The sequence below is a fragment of the Zeus faber genome (assembly GCF_960531495.2).
Source record: "Zeus faber genome assembly, chromosome: 11".
In the NCBI taxonomy this organism is placed as follows: Eukaryota; Metazoa; Chordata; class Actinopteri; order Zeiformes; family Zeidae; genus Zeus; species Zeus faber.
Genome location: NC_137205.1, coordinates 23,817,803 through 23,831,193, shown reverse-complemented (window position 1 = coordinate 23,831,193; position 13,391 = coordinate 23,817,803). Strand labels below are relative to the sequence as shown.

At 43.1% G+C, this 13,391-nt stretch overlaps 1 protein-coding gene across 2 annotated transcripts in view; it reads right to left on the bottom strand.

Annotated features, from left to right (window-relative positions):
* pigq (phosphatidylinositol glycan anchor biosynthesis, class Q) overlaps positions 1–12,032 on the bottom strand; it is a 12,288-nt gene extending 256 nt beyond the window's left edge. The window contains exons 1-14 of one of the 2 annotated variants that reach the window (XM_080008943.1): positions 11,760–12,032; positions 11,050–11,256; positions 10,745–10,931; positions 10,261–10,466; positions 9,750–9,946; positions 9,495–9,626; positions 9,224–9,344; positions 7,896–8,022; positions 7,365–7,518; positions 3,664–3,775; positions 2,955–3,035; positions 2,687–2,801; positions 1,560–1,621; positions 1–1,113 (exon numbers count right to left, since the gene is read on the bottom strand). The exon at positions 1–1,113 is cut by the window's left edge and continues 256 nt beyond it. In XM_080008943.1, the coding sequence (XP_079865069.1) occupies positions 961–1,113; positions 1,560–1,621; positions 2,687–2,801; positions 2,955–3,035; positions 3,664–3,775; positions 7,365–7,518; positions 7,896–8,022; positions 9,224–9,344; positions 9,495–9,626; positions 9,750–9,946; positions 10,261–10,466; positions 10,745–10,931; positions 11,050–11,202 (1,800 nt within the window). In that variant the 5' untranslated portion in view covers positions 11,203–11,256; positions 11,760–12,032 and the 3' untranslated portion in view covers positions 1–960. The remainder of the gene's footprint in view (positions 1,114–1,559; positions 1,622–2,686; positions 2,802–2,954; positions 3,036–3,663; positions 3,776–7,364; positions 7,519–7,895; positions 8,023–9,223; positions 9,345–9,494; positions 9,627–9,749; positions 9,947–10,260; positions 10,467–10,744; positions 10,932–11,049; positions 11,257–11,759) is intronic. The other variant, XM_080008944.1, reaches the window with a different exon arrangement.
* Between the last annotated feature and the right edge of the window lie 1,359 nt (positions 12,033–13,391).

The window sequence follows — 13,391 nt, the reverse complement described above, 5'->3', positions numbered from 1 at the left end:
AAGGTCATGGCATAGCAACACATTTTATTAAGCTGGGAAGAAAAAAAAAATTAAAAAAAAGTCCAACACGGCGACAAGATTAAACGACGTTCAAAACATGACCTTAGTGTAGCGAGGTAAATATGAAAAACACAAATATGTAAAAATAATAATAATAATAATGATAACAATGATAAAGGGTAATAAAAGTGAAAAAAAAAAAAAAACATTGATCATAACCTCTCACTTTATGACTGTGTCGGCTGGGTGCGGGAAAAAAAAAACCCCCAAAACGCCCGCACGCGACTCTTTTGGCCAAATACGGAGAGATGACCCGGCGGACCGGCCGTGCCCCGCAGCGGGGTGCGTCAAACGACCACCCGCAGTGGAATGTACGACGACCGAACACACCTGGGAAACACACACGCACGCAGCCACGCGGGGGGCGGGGGGGGCAAAGCGACTAAAAGATCTACATAAATATGAATAATTTCAATCTAAACATTTCAAGTATCATTACAAAACCTTAATAAATATCTCTCTCCATATATAATAAGATTTGTCCAGTTAGAGTGATTTAAAACTAATGTTAAGTTAGAAGTTTAATCATATAGGATCGACAGCGAGAATCTCTGGTCAACGCAGTTAATTTGTTAATACCTGATTTCAGAGGAGATTTCGTACAAAGACGCGATTCTAGAAAATCCTCACCTCACACGCACACACACACGCGCACACACACAGACACACACACACACACACTCACACACCACTTTACAATCACAATGGCACGGATCTTCAACTTCACATTTTTCAGACCAGATCACGGTTGGTTTTCATTTCCCCTTCTTCCCTCATTCAGTGTGAGCTCTTTCCATCTGTCCATTCTCTCTCTCCCTCCCTGTCTGCCTGTCTCTCCATATCTCTCTCCTCTCTCTCTCTCTCTCTCTCCCTCTCCCTTTGTCTCTCTCCCTCCCTCTCTCAGTCTGTTTTGGTGGTCTTCTGCTTCCAGGGGTAGACCAGCTCTCCGACAAACAGTTTTCGAGCCAGAGCCCCCCAGGAGTCCTTGGGGTAGCAGCAGTAGGTGGGGGTCCGGTAGATCTGGATCACCGAGCTGCACCTCAGCGGGTTGATCTGGAGATAAGAGGAGGGGGGCGGGGGCAGGAGGGGGAAATCAAAAGGTCAAATGCAAATTTGAAGTAGAGACCTGGTAGATCAGCGGCGTTTTAACCTTTATTTTCTGAGCCCCCCCTCGCTGGGATTGACGACCCCCGCACCCCCCAAAAAAAAAGTACAAATAAAAAAATGGACATATGCAAACTATCGTAGTTTATAGTAAACCGGGTCTGGCAGGCACATTCATTTAATGAATGGGGCAGAAGGTGCACAACTAATGAAAAAAACATATTGAAAACACATAATGAAGATAAATTAAAATATATAAAAATAGAATTATTTTCAATGAACTGGTGAAAACAACAACTCCCCCCTGGGGTGTGCCCTGCAGAAATATTTCCGGCTCGAAACGGTGGGCGTGTGTGGCGTGTCGCTGTCAAAACAAAAAGGCTCTTATCTCTCACCTCCATCAGCAGATGCAGCGCTGTCCCAGGCTCGTCACACAGCACGCGGAACTTCACGCCCTCTGCAGGGCGGGGACACACGCACGCGCACACGCACACACACACACACGCACACACACACACACACACACACACACACACACACACATTTTGTGTGCCGACCTCTCTCGGCCTTTCATCTACATGTTCAGCCAATACGCCAGCTGGCCCTCTGTTCCTTCATACACAGCTCCTATCCATCCATCTATCATCCATTATCCATCCATCCATCCATCAATTTATCCATCCATCCATCCATCCGTCTACATCCATCGTCCATCCATCCCTTTTTCTCACTCAGCTGTGTGATCTGGGTCAATAGTAAGTACAATTAGGTCGATTTTAAAAATGAAATGTTTTATAAAACATTACACCCAAAACTTAAATGCAACTCACCTTCATATTTAGCAAACGTCTTTATTATATGTATTTATTTGTGTGTCTGTGGGCCTTAGACCCTTCTTGGATGTAATTTAAGTCCTTGAGTATCTTTAGGATTTCACCGCAGTTCAGCAATGTTATTACTGAGCTGAAGATGAAATCAAAGCAGGTGTGACTTTTTACACCTTCATTTTTGCCAAATAATTGAATCAGTCCACAGGAGGGTATTCTCTCGACCTGATTAGCAACCGAATGATAAATTGAGCAGGGTGTCATGTGAGATGATTTTGTAGAATTTAGGAGAATTTGCGCCACGTACAACTTGGCCAAAATGTCAATACCCCTCTTTGCTCTGTGTCATGAAACAGGGACTACTGGGTAAGGATGTTTTCATGAAGCAATTTTCAAGATGGCTGTTTACACCCTATTACCTTATTTCACTGCCATTTTGTAGCCTAAATTAAAATTCCACAGATTTATCAAATAATCACGATGAATTCACTCTGAAAACAATGAGGTATGTGGGTAAGAAACACAAGCAGAGCGAACAAAGACACGGCACATGTTGTCTTGAGGGGGAGGGGATTCACAGTGAAATAAAACAACACCCCCAAAACAATTACAACAGGGTCGGAGGGTTTGCACAGTTTGCCATTAATGTTGAATCTGTTCCAACCAAATAAAGCCGATGAGCTCCGCGTGCCTACCTGCTAGTCTGTAGGAGCGGCAGACGCGCAGGCCCATTGCAAACAGCGGGAAGGAGTTGATGAGGTCGACGGCGAGGTGGAGAACTCCCTGGAACAGCAACACCACCATGCGGAGCTGCGGCGCACGGTGGAGCGAAAAAAACAAAAACAAACAACGCCCACCCCCGGTTGACACCACTGAAGGATGTTTGGCAAAACATATGAAATGCCGTTGTTTTGGGCGAGGCTGGTTCCCCTGCACCGTGTTGGTGTACATGCGTGTGATTACCATAGTGAACACCAGGTAGTAGAGCGCGGTGGTGGGCAGCAGGAACAGCAGGATGGTGAATAGCAGCGTCCCGATGAACAGCTGCAGCACAACGCACACACAGACAGGGGGCTCCGTTTACACCTGCTTTCTTTCCTTAAGGGTCCCGTACGTCTCCTATTTCAGCTGATTGACACCATTCAACAACGTCTACTAAGCCTTAATGAGTTGTTTTTAAGGGGGGAAAAAAACACACACACACACACACACAAACATCTCAAGCGCTCATTTGAAAAATCAGAAAATGATAGTAGACCTTTAACACAGGTTCTATATCTGGATATTGTGTATGGAAAAAAGTCCAGATCCCACCTCATATTTGATTTAAATATGTCATATTTGTCATATCTTGTATGTGCTGCATATGTGTGCAGCGGCTCCTCTCTGAGATCCGATCACAAGGCGGCGCGGAAGGGGTCGTGCAGATCGAACCCCGTCCCGTCGCAAACCGTAAATGACCCTCCGTGATTCGGGGAAAGGGCGCGGTGCCAGAGGTAAACGTGGAAGAGAAAAGTCAGAAGAGCAGACTCAAACGCTTTTGACTTTCAACCCGCGAAATGATGCCGCCCGCATTGCTGGACATGCTTGGTGTCCGTTGGAGCGTCTCGGCCAGAGTGAGCGAACGAGTGATTGAGCGGAGAGAAAGTGAGTGAATCACAGCCAGTGATACCTGGTCCAGGTCGTAGGAGCAGGAGTCCACTCGCTGCCTCAGAACATTCCACTTTCTCCCCCTGAAGAGTTTCCAGAGAGCGGAGAGAGCGTAGACCTTCAGACAGTACAGCCTGACAGAGAGAGAGAGAGAGAGAGAGAGAGAGAGAGAGAGAGAGAGAGAGAGAGAGAGAGAGAGAGAGAGAGAGAGAGAGAGAGAGAGAGAGAGAGAGAGAGAGAGAGAGAGAGAGAGAGACAAGGATGAGGGACAAATGCCTTCTCAGAAAACCAAAGCACATTCTAACAGAGGCACGTAAGAAACAGGTATTTGTCAAAGGTGTCAGGAAAGACATCATAGTTTATATGACCAAGAAAATGTGTTTTGAACTTGGGAGAAAAATGTATTCATGGCGCTACAGTAAGTCCCAGCAAGACATATATTATTATTATTATTATTATTATTCACATTTATTAGTGCATGCATATGACCCATTTTCCCCTGTTTATTTTTTGGGGTAATTTTATTTATTTATTTTTAATTGATTTCTATTTAATTGTTGTTACTATATTATTATTATTATTTTTTTTTATAATCTTTCTGAACATTTTTAGAATATATTTGTTGTTTATGTTGTTATTTTTTTGGTCATATTTTTTATCCTATTGCTTTATTATTATTGCCATAATGTCCCTCTGAGGATGAATAAAGTATCTATCTATCAATCTATCTATCTATCTACGTATCTATCCATCTATCATCCATCTACCTATCTATCCATCCATCCATCATCTATCTATCTGTCTATCCATCCATCTATCAAGCCCCCTGCAAACCAGATTGATCTATTTTTCTTGCCAGGCTCTGGTGCCCATCATTTCCTGGGTTCAGCTCCAGACAGGAACACACTGAGGGGGACCTCGACGTGGCGCTGCGCCGAGCCTGGCGCTCAAGGTTCACACCGTTTGAACCTCTGCACTCTGCACTGCGGCAAAAACTCAGCGAGCAAGAAACGGGGAAGAAAGGAGCCCAGGGTCGAGAACACGTAACGGCGGGTTTGTCCCAACTCCCCCAGTAACGGCCAGCCCGAAAACGGCGCCGGCGCGATGGGAGGCCGCGACATAGAAATGTTCCGCTCGGTTTGTGTAGCCACCGCAGCGGAGACGCGGCAGACGCGCGAGGGTTCCCCTCCGCTCCACGTCGCGGGGCCGAGGCTTGTTCCCCCTCGCCGCTGCTATTTCTATTCCATTTCCTCGTGACAGGAGGTGTGGCTGGAGCCGCTCGCTCGAAAGGGTTCTCACCGTCCTTAATTCAGAATCGACATCGCTGTGTGTTCCTCCGCCGTAAACACACATGGAGAGGGAGACGTTTCCCAGCGGCTGTTGGAGCGTGTAACGGGGGGAGAGTGAGTAATATTTAATTACGTTCAATGGCAGAAAGCCATTTCTGGGACCCACTACATAATTTAGATAACCTTCTCTCTCTCTGTCTCTCTGACATCTGAGGCTATTATCACAGCCGTCGCGATGGCGCTCGGGCCCGCAGCACCAGGGAGAAGCCTCAACACGGCGCTCCTTAATCTATTGCCCTCACATTGTCTCCCTGACTAATTAATCACCCCTTTGCTTTTTCTTTTTTTTTTAACCGACTGCAGGAGGTTACGGAGGCAGAGAAGGCAGAACCGGAGGCGGGACGCACAGATTACAGTACTTAAGTTTTATACTTTGATTCTTGATTCCGGGCTAAAAATGGGACATCGGTATCGGAGAATATCCCCATATCCTAGAATCTGGTACCAAAGCCAACATCAGCACATCAGGTATAAAGAGAATGACTGGATTTTGCTGATGCTCATTGAAAAAAAACCAAAACAAAATCAGACAACCTTGGGGTCAACTTGATGTGCACGCAGGGCTGAGGGACATTTCTAACACTGATAAATGGATATTTTATTTATATATTTTGAACAAAAAATGGAGTTAAAAAGGGTTTGAAATATATAATTTCTATTCAATATTCTATATAATCCATGCTCTATGATCTAATAAAAAACCGCCTATGAATGACGCAATTCATATTTCCTGATATGTCATGTAGGGTATCTGCACGTTCTATTCAGCCTCAGTCTGTTGATCGTTGATCTAAATGTGAATTGCAACGTTAAAATCAGCGGTGCTGGCCACTCCAAAATAATAATACAAGGAAAACAGAAAATTATCACGATCTCTTATTTGCTCTTGAGAATTCGGGGACCTAAAGACAGGGTCGAGGGCCAAAAAAAAAAAGTTGAGAAGCCCTGGTCTGAGGTCTACGTTTTTAAAAGTGATGGAGGGGATTGGGACGGTATGTGGAAGTTCAATGTCTACATTGCAGATAATTATTCCATTCAACACCGTCACACGTACAGAAGCAGACATACTGTGTGCTCTGATGACTGCATAACACACGCAGTCACCTTGCTAAAGTGTGAAAACCAGCCAGACGTTGTTACCGAACCCTGTCGCTCGTCTGGCTCATCTTGTTATCTGAGCTCAGAACCTGATGACATACTGTGTAATATACATATTACAACGTCATATTTTCACCGTTCATCGTTTGGTGTTTATCGTGCGTGCGACCGGATGCTTCCAACGAGTCACTTCAATGGGAATTGATCAATCAATGAATTAATCAACGCGTCAGACGACAATAACACTTTTCCTAAATGAAGGAAGACGGATCAAAACACTCGGCAACTACCTTTTAGAACACCATGAACACCTTAGGCAATGAGGTGTTCTTAACAATTATTCTCTGACCTAGTTATGAAACTGAACAATACACAACCATGCCTATTCATAAGCATACCTATTCATGTCTGATGTGTGTGTGTGTGTGTGTGTGTCTGTGTGTGTAGGCTGGGAATTTTAACAACATTTGGTCATCAAGGAGAACATTGTTGACTGCTAAATGACTAAATGTAAATGTAAATGTTGACACAGAGGCGATGTCATAATATTAAGGCCTTGAACGTGCAGGTATCAGAAAATTAACTTACAGTTATTTTCTTCTTATGCCGCTTTGCACAAATTTAATAAAAATGAAGAAAATAGTTAATTTATTAAATATATATTGTGTTATAGTCACACAGTAACCTGGTAATAGAGGCAGTGAGTGTGCTGTAAACTACAGAATTATCCACAAATACTGTATATTTCTGTTAATGAATACAATTAAATAAATCATGTTTATTATTATTATTATTATTATTATTATTATTATTATTATTATTATTATTATTATTAATAATAATAATATTTTTTTGATTTCTGCAATTCTGCATTTTAATTTTCTGCAAATACTGTATATTTTTGTTAATGAATACAATTAGGCATGAAAATCAAGTCTATTATTATTATTTTAAATTTTTTTGCAATTATGCATTTTTATTTTCTGCAAATACTTTAAAATTATGTTAATGAATACCATTAGGCATAAAAATCTCAAGATTTTTTTTACTATTATTGGTTTTTTTTTATATTGTCAGAATATCTCAAGATTTCGATTAAATTGTTTTTCTACTATAATACAATTTAAAGCCTGAATTTATGACATTGACATAAAAAACAGAGAATACATATCTTTCTTTTCTTCCAGCCTCACCAAAGACAAACAAATAGGGAGCTGTGTGTACAACCCTCACTACTGTAATGCGACTAGTTCGGTGCCCATGGGCGGAGCGCTACCTGGCTCCGTAGACGTAGAAGCAGTAGATGTGGAAGGTGAGCAGAGCCACCATGTCGGACAGCAGCGAGAGGGCAAAGGTCAAGCCCAGGCAGGCAGAGAGGCCCACGTACCACAGGACGCCCTCGATGAACGGGGACATGAGGTGGATGTAGCCTGCGGGCGGGAAAGACATGTCAACACAACCGCCGCCCTCCGCTGATGAGAGCTGACGTTACGGCGTTTTTCCGTTCGCCATCATTCATCTGTAGTGAGAAACAAAACTCTGAGGTGAAAATTAAAGTGGATGAAAAGATAGGGACGAAAGTTTCAACTGATATGAGGTCTGGAATCTTGGGGGGACAGATTTTGGGCAGAATTCTTAATAAATCGGCAGATACTGTGATTCCGTTTCTTACACAGATGAATAGAAAGATGGATGGACGGATTGAAATTGTTTATTTATGATTTCCTCCACATCATCCAGCCCCATCCAGTGTGTGTGTGTGTGTGTGTGTGTGTGTGTGTGTGTGTGTGTGTGTGTTGGGACTCACTGATCCACAGGTGTATGTGGTAGAGGAAGAAGCGGCCGAGCACTTCGTCCAGCGCGCGGTTCATCTTCAGCCCGGCCGGAGCTCCCATCAGCCACTGCAGCAGCTCCTGGAGCTCCTTAGCCACGTGCTAACACAACAACACAAAGGCACAATACATGTAAATAATAAAATGTACGAAAAATAATAAATTATTTAAAAAAAAAAAAGGGTACCACCGTAGCACAATATCTGTTCACTTACTTTAACAAACACGCATAATGATGAATCGTATAGCAATAGCAATAATATATATTTGTCATTGAGAAGTAAACCTTGAGTCATCACAAAATCTATGTTCTCAAAGTAATACAAAATGAACACAACATTTTCCACTGACTGTTATGAATGAAAAAATAATATAATCCTTTTGGTTAAATAAATATTCATAATATGATAAATGCATTATTATTATTATCTTATTCATCTTCAACCAAGAGTTTGTTAAGAGTCATGAACAGACACACAAGTATTTCCAAAGACAAATAAAACTGTGAGACAAGCAGCACATGCAGGTGGTTCGTTTTAAACTCCTGATAGAGGCTGGGGAGAATACTACCTTATAATAATACTAGGGTGAAGTAGCCATCATTTAGTTATATGATTCAATGTTAGTAGCTTTGGGCAAAAGCGTCTGCGAAATGATATAACGTAATGTAATGTCAGTCCGTAGGGTAGGTAGAGTTAGAGAAGCGAGCAGAGGTCTGATGCCCTCTAGTGGTTGGTCTTAGAACAGGGACCTGCACCATTGGCCTGGAAATCACTGGAGTGCAGGTCAAAACCAAAAGTTCCCTTAAAGTAGTTTTTAATTCAGAAGAGTGTGTTACATACAAAGTTACTTTATTACCGATAAAAATTGTTGCTAGATGAGAGTGAATAACATGGCATTGGTCAAAATCACGCTCTCCTCTTACATAAAATACAGTCATTACACAACCTTCAATCTTACTATGTATTTTCCCCTTTTACAATGTTTTGATTTTTACAAAACATTTATGTGTTTTCAACAGCTGCGAATTCTCTTAGAAACAGTGACTAAAACAGAGTGACTATAAACGCATTATACCCCATGAAGGGGCGATCATAAACCCTAATCATCCTGACACTATCATTCCCTTCATGGCCCAGTGGGTAAAGCAAGGCTTTATTCCTAGTCCCCGGTTATGTCCCAGATAATGTTGCTGGGAAAACATCGAGCATCGAACAGAGTCTGCAGGTGTTAAAGCAGTGGTTTAACTGAGGCTAAATAAACTTAACACATAAACACAGGACGCTCACAAACACACACTCACATCGGCAGCCGGCACCAGTGCGTTGGCCAGAACGGTGATGCGGTTCTCTCTGTAGAGCCAGGAGATGAGTAAGATTCCCAGAGCAACGTCGACCAAGAAGGACACCAAGATGTTGGCTTTCCTGAGGGACACAGAGAGAGAGCGGCAAGGTGACAAGTGTGGAGAAAAACAAAATACTTTCAATGAGAGCCAGCGAGCAGCCACTGGAACCCTAGCTCATTTACCCACCGCACATGATCATGTTTGCACATAACCCTCCTGATATATTCACCTCATAAACTCTGTGTGCCCCGCCGCCCGCTTTGTCGAGCCGAGCGTGTGCATGTGCTCCGCCCTGTAGCCGAGCTGGAGGCAGGTGGACAGTTTACTGGACAGGAAGCGTAGCGGGTACAGGTTGAGGATACTGGGAAAGGGAAGAAAGAAAAAAAAAAAAAAAAAAAAAAAAAAAAAAAAAAAAAGGGGGGGTTAAATAGCTATAAATGTGTAGGTGCCTCTGCGTGTCCCGCAGCCGGGGCCTTCCTCTCACCGAGCGCTGCAGATCCAGGTCCAGATGGAGAGCAGCCAGGTGACGAGCACGCACAGGGGGAAGGACGCCTGCTTGAGCAGCTCCACGATGATGCTGGCCTCTCGACCCTCCGACTGCCAGTGGGTCAGCTTCAGCGGGCCGTCGTCGTACTTGTCCAGGAAGAAGAGCGGGTGGCTCTGGGCCACCGTCCGAAACACCTGGACGAATCGATACGCGGAACAGATATGAGGGGAACGGTCACGTAGTTGGGACACTCACTGGTGAGGCCGGATTCATCGGACGCTAATGCGAAGTATATAATATCGATAACAACACGGGATGTTTCTTCAGAAAATCCTTAAAAGTGCTGCGGGAGATAACCCTCTTGATTTGGACTACTGACCCCAAAGCAGTTAAAACGCCGGAGATTTAGGTCTCATAAGTGCCGGTATCTAAATGTAATCAGACGTTTACGTACTTCCACACAGGTCTATCTTCTCTTCATCGTCTGCACCAGCCAAACGTTGTGTACCTGACGTAGTTCTGACGAGGAAGCGGCCTGGGGCTCGGGAACGCCATTCTCCACCGGGTGCAGCTGTGACAGCATCACCTTCCTCTGCTCGTAGTGGACGAAGATCATCTTGGCCTTGTCCTTCTCCGCCTCGGTGCCACCGTCACCACAGCCATCCTCATCCTCTTTATCCTCCTTTTCGGCCGCTTGCTGCACCGCTCTTCCATCTGACAACATCCGTTGGTTAGTGAGACACACAGTCACTGCCCGAGGCTCTTAAGTCACTAATTTTCACAAAAGGAAAACTGAAAAATCGATAGTATAACACATAGTGGACTGGAGTGGAGTGTAAAAAGGTATTTCTGAGCTCATTTCATTCCGACGGTAAGACTCTTTTCGACAAAAAAGAAGAGATCCCGAGTGGATTTTACCATCAACAACACTTATTATTCATAATGTAAATATAATAATACAATACATATAATACAATAAAAGGGTTCCTTACCCTGGTCGCGGTCAAGGACATGACAGTTGAAGCCCGTCTTGCCGATCTGTCTGCTGATCTGGAGCCAGCGCCCTTCTGGGAAGATGGTGCTCAGGTCCCTCAGGAATCTCTCCATGCCTTCCTGGCCTTCCTTGGGCATGCTCCATGAGCCCAGCACCGACAGCTCCACTCTGCTCTTGTCCCGCATCTGGGAAGACCCGTGCGTACCGTAGTTGGAGGCAGTCAGTGTCACGTTGTTACGTGCCGTTCTCTCCCGCTCTCTTCACTTCCATGAACTCACACACATCAACGCTCGCACCACTGACCTGTTGGAGGTACTGTTTGACCTGGCCCGGGATGAACGGGTAGTGGATGACGGCCAGGACCACAGCCGAGTCCTGGCCCGGGAGCCATCGGCCCACCAGCAGTCCACTGTCTGCCCTGTTACAGCACTGAGGGAAAAAAATCTTCATCACCATGACGATGGCGGCAGCTCAGGATTCAGCCGTCAGCTTCTCCTCTGTTATAGATCGCTGAGGAATGGACATAAAATATAGAATGAATAACTGATTAAAATCAAGTATTGCCGTTGTTCCAAGTTTTAACTTGTTTTGCTAACAGAGAGAAAGTCACCCCCTGCCCTCTTTTTTGTCCTTCACATATTGAGCGTCATGCATGCTGCAATGGCAACACTGCCTGAGGCAGGGCAGATTGATTTTCTAACACAATAGTAAGCTACAACAAAACGTCACAGAATGTGATGTAGTGTGGGTGTACGCGGGGAATGCAAATGTCATTCTCTGCCAATTTACCGGACAGCCACCAATATCCATTGGAACATTTATTACAGTATGTTCACCTCCATCTTAGAAATCCAACCCTTTTTGGTAGCATACTTACCTCACAATCACAAGAGAGACAGACAGACAGACAGACTGATAGATAGATAGATAGACAGATAGATAGATAGATAGATAGATAGATAGATAGATAGATAGATAGATAGATAGATGGATAGATAGGTACGTTTACTTACCTAAACAAATAAGACTAGAGCCTTGCACAAGGCTAAAGTTCAGTTCTGATAGCGCTCATCTCAATGTACCGACCTGGTGAATCAATTTCCCTGCTTCAAGTTCAGGTGCCTATTCACAGTGTAACCTCTACAAAAGTCGAAAAACATCTGGAGCCAACGAGCGAGGTCCGAAGGGATCACTTGGTGCAGTTCTCCGATACAGATTCGGCGAATGATAACACAATCAACACACCACGTCAGTGCAGAGAATGTACCCGTGAGCCGCCTCAACGACCGCTCGACGTCCAATTGACAAGTCGTCCCGCTAGCCTAGCGCGCTAACGAAGGTCGCCATCTTTTTTGTTTATAGTCCTACGGAATTAATGTTCCGGCAGGAAACACCGTCCACAGCGTTCCCAGGATAAAGAACAGAATAGAACAGAACCGAATAGAATAGAATAGAATGGAATAGAATATAGAATATTCGTAAGCGCTGTCAGAGTGTGTAAAATAATTAATTTAAAAAAATGTTGATTTTTTTTTTTTTTTTTTTTTGTAATTTTAAAATGACAAAACATCCCGTTTTAAAACCACGACTATTATAAATGTTCTACGTAACAACGAAAAGACGGGGCGAAATCCACCATTCATCTCATTTATTGGAAAGCTAAAGCCGACCCCTGTGCTCATTCATTCACTGCGTCAGGTTTAAAAGCGTTCATATGTGTAAGACCATACAACCGTGCTTCGCTTGATCTATTTTGTCAAGTAGTTGATGTTTTGTTTTTTTTGTCCCCGACAGTAAAATCGCATCGAATTATTCCATTACTTACCCGCAAATCCCACTTAAGTACTGGTGCTGGTGCTGGTGCTGTGCCGGGTTTTTGGCGGGTGAAGGGTCTTAACTGTCGAGATGTTATCAGTCTCATGACAATACAAGCACAGAGCGGTTCTGAAAATCAACTACACTTGTCTTTTTAACATTATTTTTTTTTCAAGTCGGACAAAATAAAACAAAGTCTATATCAACTTACTATCAAGATTAATTCTCATTGATTTACAGGGACATGCTACAATGTTTTTTTTATTACAATTACATTTTGGACTAAGGAAATGTAAATAAGCCGATTAGGTTGGTGGACTGTCAAAAAAAAACAAACAAAAAAAACATATATATATGTATATATATATATATATATATATATATATATATATATATATATATATATATATATATATATATATATATATATATATATATATATATACATGGTTATATTATAATTGTATAATATATATATAACCCCCCCCTACATATATATAGTTATATATAGTTATAACCCTTTATATATAGTTATATATATAGTTATGACCCTATATATAGTTATAGGGTTGTGCACATTTGAGTATTTTTAGAGCTTATTGTGCGTAATCACCGGGTGATTTCACTGCATATATGTATGACCGTATGTACAGTATATGTTTGTGACAAATAACCTGTTGAACTTGAACCTGAACCTTCTACCGTCGATTCCCATTATCGAGTTGTAGGCGGATTCCCTCAGAACTACAGTGACCGGAAGGAGCGGAATAAGACGGAATAAGACGGAATAAGACGAGACGCGTTAATCCAGAAGACCGGAAGTGAACGCT